General features: G+C 37.7%; 1 protein-coding gene across 2 annotated transcripts in view; it reads right to left on the bottom strand.

Moving 5' to 3' along the window:
- The window catches only part of Coq9 (ubiquinone biosynthesis protein COQ9, mitochondrial), a 159112-nt gene that overhangs the window by 21834 nt on the left and 123676 nt on the right, over positions 1 to 13602 (bottom strand). The window contains exon 8 of one of the 2 annotated variants that reach the window (XM_090381377.1): positions 9957 to 10033. The exons of the other annotated variant lie outside the window; for it this stretch is intronic. Coding sequence (XP_090237503.1) covers positions 10004 to 10033 — 30 coding nt within the window. The 3' untranslated portion in view covers positions 9957 to 10003. Of the gene's footprint in view, positions 1 to 9956; positions 10034 to 13602 lie in introns of those variants that run through there. 2 annotated transcript variants of the gene reach the window in all.

Raw genomic sequence — 13602 nt, 5'->3', positions numbered from 1 at the left:
CGCTTGATAATTTATATGCATCCCATGCATTTTTCTTCTCTATTACGAGTCTCATTAGTTCATTAGATAACCATTTAAGCCTAAACCTTGAACAATATTTCTTAATAGGTATGAAACGTTTAGTAGCATCCACGATTAATTACTTGAATGCTTCCCACTTAGAATTTACTGTTGGTAACATCGTCAGTTTATCCCACTGTACAGAATTTAAAAACTGTTGGAGACCACTGTACTCACCTTTACGGAAGCAAAAACCCTTTTCTTTACCCCTGATGGTAATTAATTCTTTAAGTAAATCCCACATCAGTACACTGTGATCACTGCCACCTAGTGGTTCCTTTATCTGCAAATTCTTAATACACGAATGATCACTGTTGATAACCAGATCAAGAGTATTACTTTCTCTGGTTGCCTCTCAAACATGCTGCTGCAGAAAACAATCATCCAATAAATCCACAAACTATTTTAGCCAAATAGTTATGACTGACTGCTGAGAACACACTGCCTTTTTGAGATAAGGTAAATTGACAGATCGGGGAGCAATTGCAGCATCATTTTCCTTACCTGGAGAATGATTTCCATATTTTTCTGCAGTCAATTGCATAAGTTGGAACCTTGTAGAGGTTGAGGATTCTTCGTGTGAAACTGCTAGCTGATTTAGGTAATATTCATTGTATATACAGTGAAAATGGAAAATACTACAGGGTGATATGATTTAAAGGTCAGTGAGGAATCGGTGAGGTTTATAATATACAATTGTATAAAATATTAGGGAGTATAAATAAGTGTATAATTTCACAAGAGGTTGTTGTGAATGCAGTACTACACACAGAAAGTCCCAACGTGGTGGTCGGCCAGCCAGGGACAGTTTCAACAAAATGATCTCAGCAATGATGTAATGTATGTAAATATATTGCATCATTGCTGTGATCTTCTAAACATCTATATTTACCTAAGTAAATAGGCTGCTATAGGAGATGTTCTGGCTAAGTACTGTAGCCACCGCAGTGTGCAACAGACATTGCCACAGCATGATAACAGACATGGTTGCAGTGGCTGCTACACAGTGAATGCATCAGAAATGAGCTACAAGTATTTAGCTCTTTTCAGTTTATTTTCATTTCATATTTTAGCCAAATTTCGTAACCTAACTGTACAAGTGTTTTATATTATGGTTAGGTTACTGAAATTTGCATAAGGAGAAGCCTGCAATTCCACAGCTTACAATGTACCCACTGCAGCATGCTAGACAATGCCGCATAGTCTGCAGTGGCTACACATAGAATGCACTGAGCTATCGAATGCTGCAGCACTGTTTGTTTTTACTCTTCTTGTACTTTGCCAATGTTTCCCTCTCACATCAATTGGCCAGCTGTTCCAGAAATATCACTCCATTCTTTTGAAAATACTAATTAATGTAATTTATTCATATTTGCAAAATATATGACCATTCTTTAAGTATACACGAAAGAAATGAGCATTTTGTCAAGTTGTTAAGTGGGGAATTGCACACTTTGTGGAAGCTGGCCATCTATACTTATTAATCTGTGACTCTACATGGCTATTACAGAAGTGTGCAGGCAGAGTATCACATTTTCTTTACCAAGATTCAGTGGATGGATGAAGGCTGCTTTATGAGAAATGCATTCCAAACACCAACATACAAGAACCTAGGTACAACCTGCATACTATCCATATTAGATACTATCAACAGCATTTCTTTGTCAATTATGGTTGGAACAGTGGAGGACATGATTTTTGGTCCACACGTTTACCAGATCATCTTTGTGGCAATGAGTATTTGCACTTTCTTACATGTTTTTGAAATAAATTATCTTAGATACATGCCGATGCATGCGGTTCATGCGTGATGGTACACACTTTAGCTCAGTTATATGATCTTCAGCCTTCACATTTCCTAAACAACTGTTACAAAGAACATTGGATGGGTCATAGTAAATATGCTGCAATGATATGACCCATCTGTTCATCAAATCTGAATCCTGCTGATTTTTTATTGTGGAAGCCCATATCAAAGTCATGAAGTATGCCAGTGACGTAAACACTCATCAGGAAGCATATTAAGGATACCATTGATGCTGTTGGGAAATAAGACTATGTTGATTCTGGAATGTGTACAAGCCTTGATTGTAGAAGAATAAAATTTTAAAACACTTGAAAATAAATTTTAAAAGTTTAATGTAAATAGCCATTCCTGGCTATTTACATTAAATGACATACGGTTGAAAAGCACTGTCAGCTTCAGGAAGGAAAAAGAATGTGCGAAATGTTTGCAGACCTGTATAGAACAGGACATGATCTAGCCAAGGAGGTCTAGTTCCTAGGTCCAGAGACTGTGAAGAAATTAGGTGCCAACTCAGCATTCATGGCACTCAGGGTATATGCCCTCAAAGAAATTAATATGAAGGGCCCATCACTCCTGTGCATCAGGCAACACAATGGCAATCTCCAAGGCAGAATGCACTGGTCCAACAGGAAGTAGTTATTGTTGGTGACTCTATTGCCAGGGAGATGGGGAATATATTACGCAAAAAGGATAGGTGGAACAGGATCAGGGTGTCTGTCAGGGGCAAAAGTTGATGTTGTTGTAGGGCAGATATCATCTTTTAAGGGCACAAAAGGACATGTTGGCACTAATGACCTTAAGAGTAAGAGATCTGCAGATTTACTTAACAAGTACAGGTCAATGCTGAAAAAAAGTCGTGAGCTAGGGTTAAATTTGAAAGTGTCTGCAATTCTGCCCAGACATGATAGGAGGGAGTATATGATGAGAGCCTTGTCAATCAATTCAGCCTTGGAGAGATTGTGCAAGATTCACGGGGTAGAATTTTTTTCAGTGTGGTCTCTGTTTGCTCACAGGATAGACTTCTTCTATAGGGATGGGATACACTTAAATAGAAAGGGTGCAAAACATTTGCTGATACTATCAAGGCAGTATTAGGTGGGTCGGAAAACTACTAGCTTGGGAGGATTCACAGACTAAAAGATTAACAGTAGCCTCAGGCAGAGGTGAAAGTGATTCTTTCCCTGCTTCTAATAGCATGAGCAGCAGAGTAGAGAGCAAGTTGCTGTGGATTTCAAGACTTGCTGGGAGTCATCATGGAACAAGTAAATACATGGGCTGTGTTAGGGTAACTAACAGTAAGTACAGATGCATGTATACCAATGCTAGAAGTATAGTAAATACATTTGATGAATTTGAAGTGCTGATCAACACATCACAGACACAGTGTTACACACAGATATAAGCAGTGCAGAATTGGAATTTGGGGAGTACAATGTGTACAGAAAGGATAGATAGGGTATGAAGGGAGGAGAGGCTATGTTGTTAATTAAGAAACACATGAAATCTAAAGAAGTGCATCCAGTTGACATGTGTGGACAGTGCAATTTTGAGTCTGTTTGGTGTGACATAATCACTGGGAATAGGAAAATGAGAGTAGGAGTGTGTTATAGGCCTAATGACTCTGATGAGTACAGTGAAGAGCTGTGCAGAGAAATACAGTGGGCCAGTAAATCAGAATGTCTTGTAATGGGGAATTTTAACTTTCCAGATAGCAACTGGAACTTGTGGGCTGGTCACTCGCACGCTAGCAAGACTTTTGTGGATTTATTGGAGGATTGTTTTCTACAGCAACATGGTCGAGGGGCAACCAGAAGGAGTAATACTCCTGATCTGATTATCAACAGTGATTAATCATGCATTAAGAATTTGCAGATAAAGGAACCACTAGGTGACAGTGATCTGCCATCAAGGGTAAAGGGAAAGGTTAGGTTAGGTTAGGTAAATGGGAAGCCTTCAGGGATTTAATCTTGGAGGCTACTAGGCTTTTCATACGAACTAAGAAATACTGTTCAAAGTTCAGGCCTAAATGGATGTCAGATGAATTAATGAGGCTCATGGTAGAGAAGAAAAATGCATGGCATGCATATAAATGACACAGAGGTCTACGGCAGATATAAGCTATTCTCTAATCAAGTTATAAAGGAGGTTAGGTAGGCAAAGGCAGATTACGAGAAATCTTTGAAAAAGGATGCAAAGAAAAACAGCAAAGAATTCTTTACTTATGTAAACTCTAGAAGGAAGGGGATGAATCAGATTGGTCCACTTAACAAAGATGGTTTGACTATTGATGATCCTGCTGAAGTGGCTGATAAACTAAATGAGTATTTTGCATCTACATTTACACATGAGGAATTATTCAAGGAGGGGAATGCCACAAGTTTATCAAACTCTAACATGGAGATAAGTGATTTTGTAATAACTGAGAGCAAAGCAGAGGAGAAATTGTTGAAGATAAATATAAAAGAAGCACCTGGGGGATGGAATCTATCCAGTTATATTAAAGGAGGCAGTGAGAGAAGTTAGCAAACCCTTATGAGAGCATCCTTAAATTCATTTGAGGTCCCCATGGTGTGGAGATGTGCAAATGTATCCTCAATTCACAAAGGGGTTCATCAAAGGGTGACAAAAATAATTATAGACCTGTTAGTTTAACTATTTTTCTGGGAAAAATTATGAAGTCACTGGTTAAAGAGGTGATACAGGATCACCTCTTTAACCCCGATTGCAATAATAGTACAGACATAGCATGGGTTTGGTATGGGGAAGTCTAGTCTGACCAATTTGATTGGATACTATGGAGTGGTCACAAAGGAACTGGATGCAAAAAATAATTTTGATATCATATACTTGGAATTCAGGAAAGCTTTTGATACTGTTGCACATGGAAGACTGCTGTACAAATTGGAGAGTTATGGCATTGAGTAAGTTGCTGCAAAGCGATGGTTGAGTGGGAGATAGCAGAGAGTGGTAATAAATGGACACTGCTCTACATGGATTAATATTATTAGTGGAGTCCCCCAAGGTTTGGTGCTGGGCCCATTATTGTTTTGTGTATTTGTCAATGAGGGTAAATCAGGCTTAATGTCCAATTTTGCTGATACAAAATTTGGCAGGGTTATTAATGAAACTAAAGACAGTAATGCTACTGCAAATGTGTGGTACTACACTCAGGTACTACCTGGGGGTAATTGTGCAGTCAGATATGAAGTTCTCTGAGCAGTGCAGACGGGCTGCCAGAGCAGGACATAAAATTTTGTAAATGATATATACGAATTTTGCTAGCAGAAACAAACGGTGATTATCCCTTTGTATAAGGCAATGGTCAGACCACACCTTGAGTACTGCATACAGATCTGGAGGCCTTATTTTAGGAAGGATGTAAAGTGGTTAGAACAAGCACACAGAAGGGCAACAAGATTGGTGAGAGGAACAAAGGGGTGTGCTTACAAAGAAAGGCTTAAGTTCTGCAAGCTGCAACATCTGGAGACTGGGGACCTTGGTGTTGATCTGATTGAGGTGTATAAGGCCTTGACTGGTTTAAGCAGGCTGAATGCTGATGGGATACTTCAGCTTGCTCAGACTAAGAACCTGAAGGGATATAGATTGAAATTGAGGAAAAACAGTTGTAGAATAGATGTGTGGAAGTTTGCCTTTAGCCAGTGATTAGTTCATTGGTGGAACATACTTCCATTTTTTGTTGTGGAAGTTGATAGCTTAAATAAATTTAAGGCTGAACAAGACAAATATATGGAGTGACCGAATGGGAAGATTTTTTTTTTTTTGGCTGATGCTGTATAAGCTTGCTTTCTTGCATCATATGCGTCAACTAATGCTAACGAATACAAGAAAAGATTGAGAGGAACAGACTGAGATGGTTTGAACATATAAAGAGAATAGATGATAATAGACTGCTAAAGAGGATTTAAGAAATGAAAATGGAGGATAAAAGACAAAGGGGAATGCCAGAAAAAGATGATAAGAAGTGGTGAAGAGCAATGTGAGGGGAGAGAGAGAGGAATGGTGGGGAAGACTAGCTAAATGGAGAAGATTGGTTTCCTTACTGACCAAGCAAGAAGAGGAGCTGGAATGAAAAGAGATAAGTAAGTCGGTCTAATTCATCAATGATTAAAAACTATTTCAAAAATGTACACTTCAATGGCTTGGCATTACTGTGCTGCAGTATTTATAATTTTCTTTCAACAAGTCTATATTTTAAGAAAAATACTTATATGAATTATAAGAAACCAAATAACTCTCTGAACAGTCAAAGAAAACAACTAATCATATACTTAGATTTCAGAAAAACTTTTAGCATTAGCAAAGGTACACGATGCAAAAAAACAAGCTTATATAACATCAGCCAAAAAAAAAAAAACACACATCCTTCTCATTTCACCCATCCACTCACTCCATATGTTTGTCTAGTTTGACCTTGAATCTATTTAAGCTATCAACTTCTACAACAGATGGAAATTTGTTCCAGCAATCAACCACCCACTGGCCAAAGCAAACTTCCGCATATCTATTCTACAATTGTCTTTCCTCAATTTGAATTTATACTTTCTCAAGCAATTATTCTGAGCAAGAGGAAGAATCACATCAGCATTGGGCATGCTCAAACCATTCAAAGCTTTTACACCTCAGTCAGATCACCTTGTAGGTGCCTAGTCTCCAGACACTGCAATTTGCAAAACTGAAGCCTTTCTTCATAACAGCAACCCTTTGTTCCATTCAGTAATCTTGTTTCCCTCCACACCTGTATAAAGAAGGTGTGGCCTGATCATTGCTTCATACAAGGGGATAATCATTTCCTTATCCCTGCTAGAAAAATTCCTGTATATCATTGACAAGACACCATGAGTTACTCTTGCAGACTGTCTGCACTGCTCAGAAAACTTCATATCTGCCTGCTCGATAACCCCCAGGTCCTTTTCACTCTCTACCACTTTCAGTGTAGTACCAAACAGTTGATATGTTACTCTGGGGTTACTGCTTCCCATATGCAGTATTTTACATTTGTCAATGTATCAAAAGCCTTTCTAAGATCCAAATATATGCTATCAAAATTATTCTTTGCATCCAGTTCCTTTGTGACCACATCACAGTATCCAATCAAATTGGTCAAACAAGACTTCCCAATAACAAATCAATGCTTTGTCCGAGTTATAACCCAGTGCCTCCATTAATTTCGCTGGAATAGAAGTTAAACTAACAGGTCTGTAATTACTTGTCCCCCTTTTCCTCCTTTGTGGATTGGGATCACATTTGCATATCCCCAGTCCATGGGTACCTTCCCTGAGTCCAAGGAAGCTCTCATAATTATGGCTAAGGGTTTTCTTACTTCCTTTGCTGCCTCCTTGAATATAACTGGATAGATTCCATCCACCCTAGGTGCCTTTCTTATATTTATCTTCAACAATTTCTCTTCCACGTTACTCTTAATTATTACAAGATTATCTAGCTTACTGCCAGTTCAATACACCTCTGGCATTCCATTCTTGAATAACTCCTCATGCGTGAATGTAGATGCAAAATATTCATTTAGTTTGTTAGCTACTGAGCAGTATTATCAACAGTTTAACCATCGATATCAAGTGGACCAATCTGATTCATCCCCTTCTTTCTAGAGTTTACATAAAAGTAAAGAACTCTTTGCTGTTTTTCTTTGCATCCTTTGCAAAAGATTTCTTGTAATATGCCTTTGCCTGCCTAACCTTTGTGACTTGGTTACAGACCAGCTTATATCTATCATAGGCTTCCATGTCACCTGTTAATTTATATGTATCCCATGTACTTTTATTCTCTGTTACATGTCTGATTAGTTTATCTGACATCCATTTAGGCCAAAATCTTGAACAATATTTCTTAGTTGGTATGAAAAGCCTAGTAGCTTCTGAGATTAATTTTTTGAATGCTTCCCATTTTGAATTAATCTCAGAAGCTACTTCTGAAGATACTAATATTTAAATTCTATATGGTCCCACCATATAGAATTTAAATACTGTCCCAGACCACTGTAGTTACCATTACGAAAGCAAAAACCTTTCCCTTTACCCCTGACGATAGTGGCCTCTTTGAGTAAATCCCACTTCAGCTTCTGTGATCACTTTCACCTAGTGGTTTCTTTATCTGCAGATTCTTAATGCAGGAAGAATTACTACTGATAATCAGATCAAGAGTATTACTTCTTCTAGTTGCCTCCCGAACATTCTGCTGTAGAAATCATCGAATAAATCCACAAAAGCCTTGCTAGTGTGCGAGTGACCAACCCACAAATTCCAGTCAATATCTGGGAAATTAAAATCTCCCATTATATGACACTGATTTACTGGCCCACTCTATTTCTCTGTACAGTTGTTTATTATACTCATTAGAGTCATTAGGCCTATAACACACTCCTACTCTCAATTTTGCTTTTCCAGTGCTTATGTCACACCAAACTGATACGACACTGCACTGTCCAGCCATGTCGACTAGCTGTACTTCCTTGGATTTTATATGTTTCTTTACCAATATCATAATCCCTCCTCTCTTCCTATCCTGGCTATCCTTCCTGTACACATTGTGTGCCCCAAATTCCAGTCTTGCATTCCTTATATCTCTGTGACACCATGTCTCTGTTATCCCAACAATATCTGCCTTTGAAGTTTTGACGAACATCTCAAATTCATCAAATTTATTTACTAAACTCCTAGCATTGGTGTACACACAAGTATACATGCATCTGTTTCTATTCTTAGCTATCCTAACACAGCCCATGTATTTACTTGTTCTGCAATGACTTCCAGCAATCTCTGGAATCCCCTGCACCTTGTTTTCCAGGCTGCTGCTCATTTCAATAGAAGCAGTGCAAAAATCGCTTTCACCTCTGCCAGTAGCTACTGTTAATCTATTAGTCCGTGTATCCCGCGAAGTTAGCAGTTTTCTGACCCACCTAACTCTTTCTCGATAGCATCAGCAAATATTCTTGCACCCTTTCTATTTAAGTGTATCCCATCCTTTTGATATTGTTCAACACACACACAAAATAAAAATAAATAAATAAAATAAAAAAAAGACTTCTGTACAAAGTAGAGCAGTGGTGCATTAAGGGCAAGTCACTTCTATGGATTAAAGGATGGATGAATGGTAGAAGAAAGAGTGTTGTTATAAATGGGCATAAGCTTTTGATATTGCTGTTTCATATAAAAGCCTGTTTTACAGTTACTGTACAGTAACTCCTAATGGCACATTACCATACAGTAGAGCAATGTGGTTAGGAGCAAGCTACAGAGAGTTGTTACAAAGGGGCAATGCTCTTCTTGGTGTCTATCAGGGTTCAATACTATGCTGCTCTCAATATTTAGTAACATTGATGATGGCATATCACTGCCTAAGTTTGCAGATGATACAGAGGTTGGCAGAGTGGTTAGTGAGAAGAATCAAGGTGTAATGTTGCAACATGCCTGAGAATGAATTGGTGGCAATTCAGCTGTAACAATGATATTTACAAGGTACTGCATAGAGGTAGTGGTAATCCCAGAATAACATACCAACTGGGTGGGACCACAGTCGAGGTGGTGGAGATTGAAAGATATCTAGGGGTAATTTTACAGTCTGACAAAGTTTTCTGACAGTGCAGACAGGCTACTAAGATATCTCATGGGGTTTTGTCAATAACATAGAGGAATTTTGCCAGCAGAGACAAGGTGGTGATTATCCCATTGTATAAAGCAATGGTTAAGCTTATATATTGAGCTACATATTGAGGCTTGCAGACTTGTATACAGGTCTTGGAGCCTCACTTTAAACTATATTTTTTTTGTACAGAACAATTGCTGACAGAGTATATAAAATGTTTTTTTATCTTGTTTTATGAATGTATGTTATTATTTTTACTTTTTATTTTACTTGGAAGGGATGATGCCTGTGATGACTACAAATTCTTGTTTTGTATATTTTTTTATTTTATTGAAACATCCAGTGACTTTAGTAATAAAATATTTTTTAAATAATTTTCTTTAAAATCATCACTTCCTATTCAAACAATGAAAACTATTACTTTTTTTTAAAAAAAATATTTAATAACAATATAGTACAAATTTTTTTCATGTAACCACACTGCAGAATGCAAAATAAGACATTCCAGTATATGAACTACCTGCTTAGTTTCAGGAGATTGCACACCTTCAAAAAAAAGAAAATAAAAAGGATAATTTTATAGGAAAGAGCATATCAGCTGAGATATATAATGTATGACTATTTATGAAACCCAATTATTGTTCATAAATCATATATACTGAGTGGTTATAAAATAAGTTTCCCTATTCAGCAGATCCTAGTGTCAAAATGGTTAGAGTTCTGTGAAAATTGGTGGGTATGTCATTTAGGATATGGGGAAGCGATTTGTAGAAGGTAAAAAAAAAAAAAAAAAAAAAAAAAAGTTCAAATTTCCGCCACCAGGGGAAAATGGTGATGCACATATGTAAAAGTTGTCATTTACTTCAAAACATGCTGCTTATGCAAATGACATCCTGTAAGATAAAAGCAGAAAGGCCAATGCCAGTAACCATTATGGCTCTTACAAAAAAGGAATGTGCTCTTTTAGTAAAACTGTTCTACCAGAATAACAGTAACTCTAATGCAGCACTACGTGAATGTCAGAAACTTAAAGGTTTGCATAAAGGACCTTTGACATCAGAGGGGCTTCGAAAACTAATAAAGAAATTTGAAGTAACTGGGGAGTTAGGTGTAATTCCAGGCAGGAGATGACCACGTATTTGAATGGGGGTAGTGGATGAAGTGGCAATGGTCAGAATGCAAAATACTACCAGTCAGTAGCGCCAGAGGTGTGTCAAGAGATTTGAACCTTCCTTGGTCTACTGTACGTGAAGTGCTTCAAATAATTTTATGCTGGTTCCTGTGCAAGAACTAGTCTTGTGATCAGCAACAATGAATAGACTTTGCTCTATGATTTCTAGCTCAAATGGAACTTGACAATACATGGGCTCGAATGATCTTGTTGTCTGATGAGGCACATTTCACTCTTCATGGACAAAACTGCCAAATATGGGGAGCATTTCAAAGCTTCTCTTCCATCTGCTGTGCATGAAAGACCCCTACAAAGTCCATATGTTACAGTATGGTGTGGATTTACAGCAGAGTTTATAATCGTACCATTTTTCTTTGAAGTGTCTACACCTTGTGGCCCCGTAAGGTGTACTAGAGCACAGTACTGTGCTCTTCTAAGAGACCACATTATTCCCTCTCTGCAAGAAAGACAATGCTTGGACACTGTAGTGTTCATGCAAGATGGTGCTCTTCCCCACCTTAGTCGACAAGTGAAGGAACTGCTCCGTTCAACATTCGGAAATGATTGCATCTAGAACATATCTAGAGACTTTCTGCAGTTCTGGCCAGCCTGATCAGCAGATCTCAATCCCTGATTTCTGGCTATGGGGATACTTGAAAGTCAGAGTTTACCATGGCGGCATACAGATGCTTGTCGATTATAAAGCAAGCATTAAACAGTATGTAGCCAACATCCCTAATGAGATGCTATGCAAAACTGTCTCACACGCGGTCCTCCGTTTTCAGAATGTCATCTCAAGGAAAGCACATAGAACAATATCTGTAGATTTCTAAGTTCTGACATTAAAATCTAATCCTAAGTTAAGTATTCCATCTCATGTTTACAGTGCCAATTTCTCTCCTAATGGCAGAAATTTGAACTAATTTTTTTTCTTATACAAATCGCTTCCCCATACCCTTTATGACATACCCACCGATTTTCACAGCGCTATCTCTAACCGTTTTGACACTAGAGTCTCCTGAATAGGGAAACTTATTTTATAACCACATTTACACTTATGCACCATACTTCTACTTGTCACTTGGACAACTATCATACCTGTAATTAACTTAATTAACTTTCCATATATTCACATGATGACTTCTCCAAAAGTTATCAATAAAAACAGTTGGAAAACAGCCAAACATTTCTCATAAAAAAATATTTGCTGCACAGCACTATTTATTCTGAAATAAGATACTATTGAAGTATAGGTTAGTGCAAATGCATCATTTTAATATGCAGCAACTACTAAACTAGCTAAGAATTATCATCATTTAAGTATATCTCATACTGTGAATACCTTCACAACGGGCTGCCATGATATTGCACTACCTCGAATAAGTAATACTTCACCAATGGAAGTATTAACGGTGGATACCACAGATAATAAGATGGCACTGTTTCGAAGCTTGTTGGCTTTTCATCGGTGGGTGGGCAGGTACCCTGGTGTTGCAATGATGACAATCCAGTTATGAAGTATAACTTTACAATATGAGAGATGTCAGACAGTGCGAAAGTAGATTAAACTTATAAACATTTTAGGATTACAGCCTCAGGTTGCACAGAAGTTAACTGACATGCAGGTTAGTGCAAATGCAATTTTAGTGGGAAGAGAAGATTATTGTTACTTATTCTCAGCGGATACCACCACTCAGATGGCACTGTTTCGAAGCTTATTGGCTTCTCAGTGGTGGGTAGGCAGGCAGATACCCTGCTGAGGATAAGTAATAACAGCCTTCTCTGTTGGTGAAGTGTTACTTATTCGAGGTAGTGCAATATCGTGGCAACTCGTGAACGTATTCAAATATGAGATATACTTAAATGATCCCAATTCTTAGCTATTTTGTAGTTGCTGTGTATTAAAATGATGCAGTTGCATTAACCTGTACATCAGTTAACTTCTACACAAGCTGAGGCATCAGCCCTAAAATGCTTTTAAGTTTGATACTATCAACGATAATAAAGTGCTCTCACAAGATTCAGGGCTGAAATTTCAACAGAAAATTTAATAATTTCTATTAAAGTAAATAAACAAAAAAAATATAATGTCTTTCTATCTCAAAGAAAAACAAACAATTACTGTTAGATGTGGCCTGTTGGAATAATAATGTAGACGAGTCATAGCTATGGTCCCAGTAATTTACTACTTCTTGTAATAATTTTGTTAAAAGCATGAAGTGGATATAGCAGTTTTATAGATGGTACAAAGTTAGGAAAAACTATTTGGGCTCAATTACCAAGTATTGAATGTTGAAACTGATCCATTCACACAAATATCTTAATGATATTATTCCACACATCTATCCTAAAACCATCCATCACTTTGAAATTATGCCTCCCTCATCTGTGTAGTGTGAGCAAAGAGAAAGGATTGCATCATTCTATTGAGCTTACTTAATCCATTCAAAGCCCTAAACACATCAATTATATCTCCTCACAGGTGCCTAGTCTCCAGATGCTGAAATTTGCAAAACTGAAACTCTTTCTAATAAGGGCAACTTTTGTTCCTCTCACTACTGCCTTATACAACAAGATAATCACCTCCTTATCCCTGCTGGAAAAACTCCTATATACCTTTGACAAAAAATCCCATTAGTTGTCCTGGCACTCTTCCCCCCTGCAACTGCTCAGACAACTTCCATCTGACTGTACAATTACCTAATAAGTCTTTTTTCATTCACCACTATCCTGACCGTACCGCACAGTTGGTATGTTAATCCGGGATTACTGCAGTACACCTCTCATTGTTGCATCTGTCAATATCATTAATAAATATAGGAAACAACAACAGACCTAGCACTGTATGTCAGTGCTGGGTCTGTTGAACTGGGGAACTCCCTAAATAGCATTTGTTCAAGAAGAGCAGTGTCCACTGATAACAACATCTTCTCCCACTTAACCA

The sequence above is a fragment of the Mastigoproctus giganteus genome, chromosome 9, assembly GCF_048544385.1.
Source record: "Mastigoproctus giganteus isolate SK-2022 chromosome 9, ASM4854438v1, whole genome shotgun sequence".
Taxonomy (NCBI): Eukaryota; Metazoa; Arthropoda; class Arachnida; order Uropygi; family Thelyphonidae; genus Mastigoproctus; species Mastigoproctus giganteus.
This window is presented reverse-complemented; position numbering and strand designations above follow the sequence as displayed.